Source organism: Argentina silus, assembly GCF_951799395.1.
Source record: "Argentina silus genome assembly, chromosome: 2".
NCBI classification, from domain to species: Eukaryota; Metazoa; Chordata; class Actinopteri; order Argentiniformes; family Argentinidae; genus Argentina; species Argentina silus.
This window is the reverse complement of record NC_139656.1, coordinates 24,656,708-24,659,207: the sequence shown is the minus strand read 5'-3', so window position 1 is coordinate 24,659,207 and position 2,500 is coordinate 24,656,708. Positions and strand designations below refer to the sequence as shown.

The 2,500-nt window shown below is 48.8% G+C and overlaps 1 protein-coding gene across 1 annotated transcript in view; it reads right to left on the bottom strand.

The window, feature by feature from the left end:
- The window catches only part of LOC310801269 (roundabout homolog 2-like), a gene marked incomplete at both ends in the record, with an annotated part of 104,258 nt that overhangs the window by 27,020 nt on the left and 74,738 nt on the right, over positions 1-2,500 (bottom strand). Inside the window, one exon of the mRNA XM_083665263.1 lies at positions 1,269-1,405. Coding sequence (XP_083521389.1) covers positions 1,269-1,405 — 137 coding nt within the window. The remainder of the gene's footprint in view (positions 1-1,268; positions 1,406-2,500) is intronic.

The window sequence follows — 2,500 nt, the reverse complement described above, 5'->3', positions numbered from 1 at the left end:
AAGAAAAATAAATGAAAATCAGAAATGAGTGACATAATGGTGTGGGGTATACAAAACTCCAGCAGGTAAGGAAAAGGGGAGTGGGGCTCAGTCACCATGGCACGTGATGGCATGGGTCTCAGGTAAGGGGGATCATGTTGGCATCATCTTGGTTTAACAGTAATACAGTAAGGCAGTGACCCTGTTCACAACCCAGAGATGCATTCACACAGAGGTGGGCACGACACAGCAATGTTGCTAACATAATACACTGTTGCCAACGCTCGTCGTCATGCTCAAAGGCAGGATACAGAATGCAGTAGTATCACCTGTCAACTGTCTGACTTTTTTGACCTGAAAAAAAAACCCATCTCACCCCCTCTCCAAATATCTCCTCCCAGCAACATCCCAGCAGAGAGAAGGGGGACACGGGGGACACGGGTGGGGGTGGGGGGGGTGGTGTTGGTGATGTGCGGGAAGGGGGGAGAGTTGGAATAGAGAGTGAGATCCCAGTGTCAGGGAGGGAGAGAGTAATAAGACCATTGGTTCTGGTTAAGTTGCTCATATCTGTGGCGTGGTTGGAGGTCTGGGTTGTAATCATCCAGTCTGGACTCTGTGGGTTAGGGACTGAGCCTAGCTTCAGGCTCACAGCAGGGGGGCAATAACGCACACACAGGGTGGGGTGGAGAACTGGTCTGGTCTGGCTGGCCCGGGCTCTACCCTGCTGCGACTCCTTAAAGGGACACTTCACAGATTATTGACCTGAAAATAGTTGTTCAGATCATCTTACGAACGCGTGGGCACAAATGCGTTCTGTAGATCAAAGGCTAGGTATCGCTAGTTTGAGGATTTTACTCTGAGTGACGTATTTGGGGGTAATCATGTGGTTTTGAAGACTACAAGGAGCTTTAGGGAGGGGTGAGCTGACTGTTCCCCGACTTACCTACTCTACTGCCTGTTTGTTGATGTCAATAAGCACCGAGCTAACGCATCCATCTATCACTGGTGTTTACTGATGTGCATCTTAGCTTGACGTGCCTTTATGGCTGGCTGGTTGCTGCAAATCACTATGGACTTTGTAGGAAGACATATTACTTCCTGGTCCGAAAAAAAGGCGATTTTCTCTCTTATTTTTAAAATATTAAAACACTAAATACACTACTTAGACGACAAAGACCACTTCTAACTTGCTGTTGAGTCGTGGTGACCATCTGTGAAATGTTCCGTGAAACAGTTTAAAGAACGGCCCTGGCAGCTGTTCTCCATACCCACAGACCAGCGCTACTCACCCCTGACGGTGAGGGTAGCTGAGGCCTCCAACTTGCCCGCGCGGTTCTCTGCCACGCAGGTGAAGGTGCCCTGGTCCCCGGCCGACGCCTTCTTTATCCTCAGGAGGAAGTCCTCCTTCTCGTATCTGATGTCATACCTGTGTGTGTGTGTGTGTGGGGGGGGGGGGGGGGGGAGTGGGGGGTGAGGGGAGGAGGAGAGGAGTTAAGCTTACGTAGTCAGTCTCTTACACTTCCACTGTCGACTGGTGTCTGAAGACTGTTATGATGAATGGCTCCTTATACATCTGACAAAACCCCCCCCCAGAAAAACAGACTGCATTGTTTGAACATAACAATGACACAGAGTAGACAATCATAAGCGTCTGTATGCGACTGAAAGTAAACCAGCTCACTTGTCGGACATTTCAGAGAGAAGCTTACATAAAATAATAGGTTGTGGACATAAGGCTTTTTTTTTTTAAAAAGACATACAGACAGGCTCTCTGAAGCACTTAAGACTCCCTGCAGCAGACGTTATGGTACCAAGGAGGAGAAGGGGGGCCAATTATTCAGGGATGAAAGGCATGGCAAAATGAAAGGTGCTTTCAGCTGGAACCCTGACTGTTCCACTCTTTCAATATTTATGAAGAAGAGGCACCCACTGTGGTGTGTGTGTGTGTGTGTGTGTGTGTGTGTGTGTGTGTGTGTGTTCGGTGTGAGAGAGAGGGGGAGAGATAGAGACCGTGTGTCTGTATCTGACATACTGAATCTGGAGCACACACCAACACCCACTTTTCCTCTGTCTCTGTCTCTCTCTCTCTCTCAAACACACACAGACACAGACACAGACACAGACACAGACACACACACACACACACACACACACACACACACACACACACACACACACACACACAGACACACACACACACACCCATCCACCCACGGCTGTGGATGAGAATGACTTGAGCAGTAAGAAATGACTAATTCATAAAGATACACTATATGCATCACTGTGTTTCCACCACCAGTGCATAGGAAATGGCCTTTGGTACGAAAGAACTGTTACAGAGAAGGACTAAAGAACCACAGGAGGGGCTGGAAGGTTTGACATGAGTACAGAGCATAGCACTGGACCCCCCCCAGGAGGGGCCTCCTATGGTCTGTGAACCAGCGGCCTGTGAATCCAGTCTTTCCATAATGGTTGAAAACAGGGGCAAGTGGGCCAGTGGAAACGTGGAATGAAGGAAGGA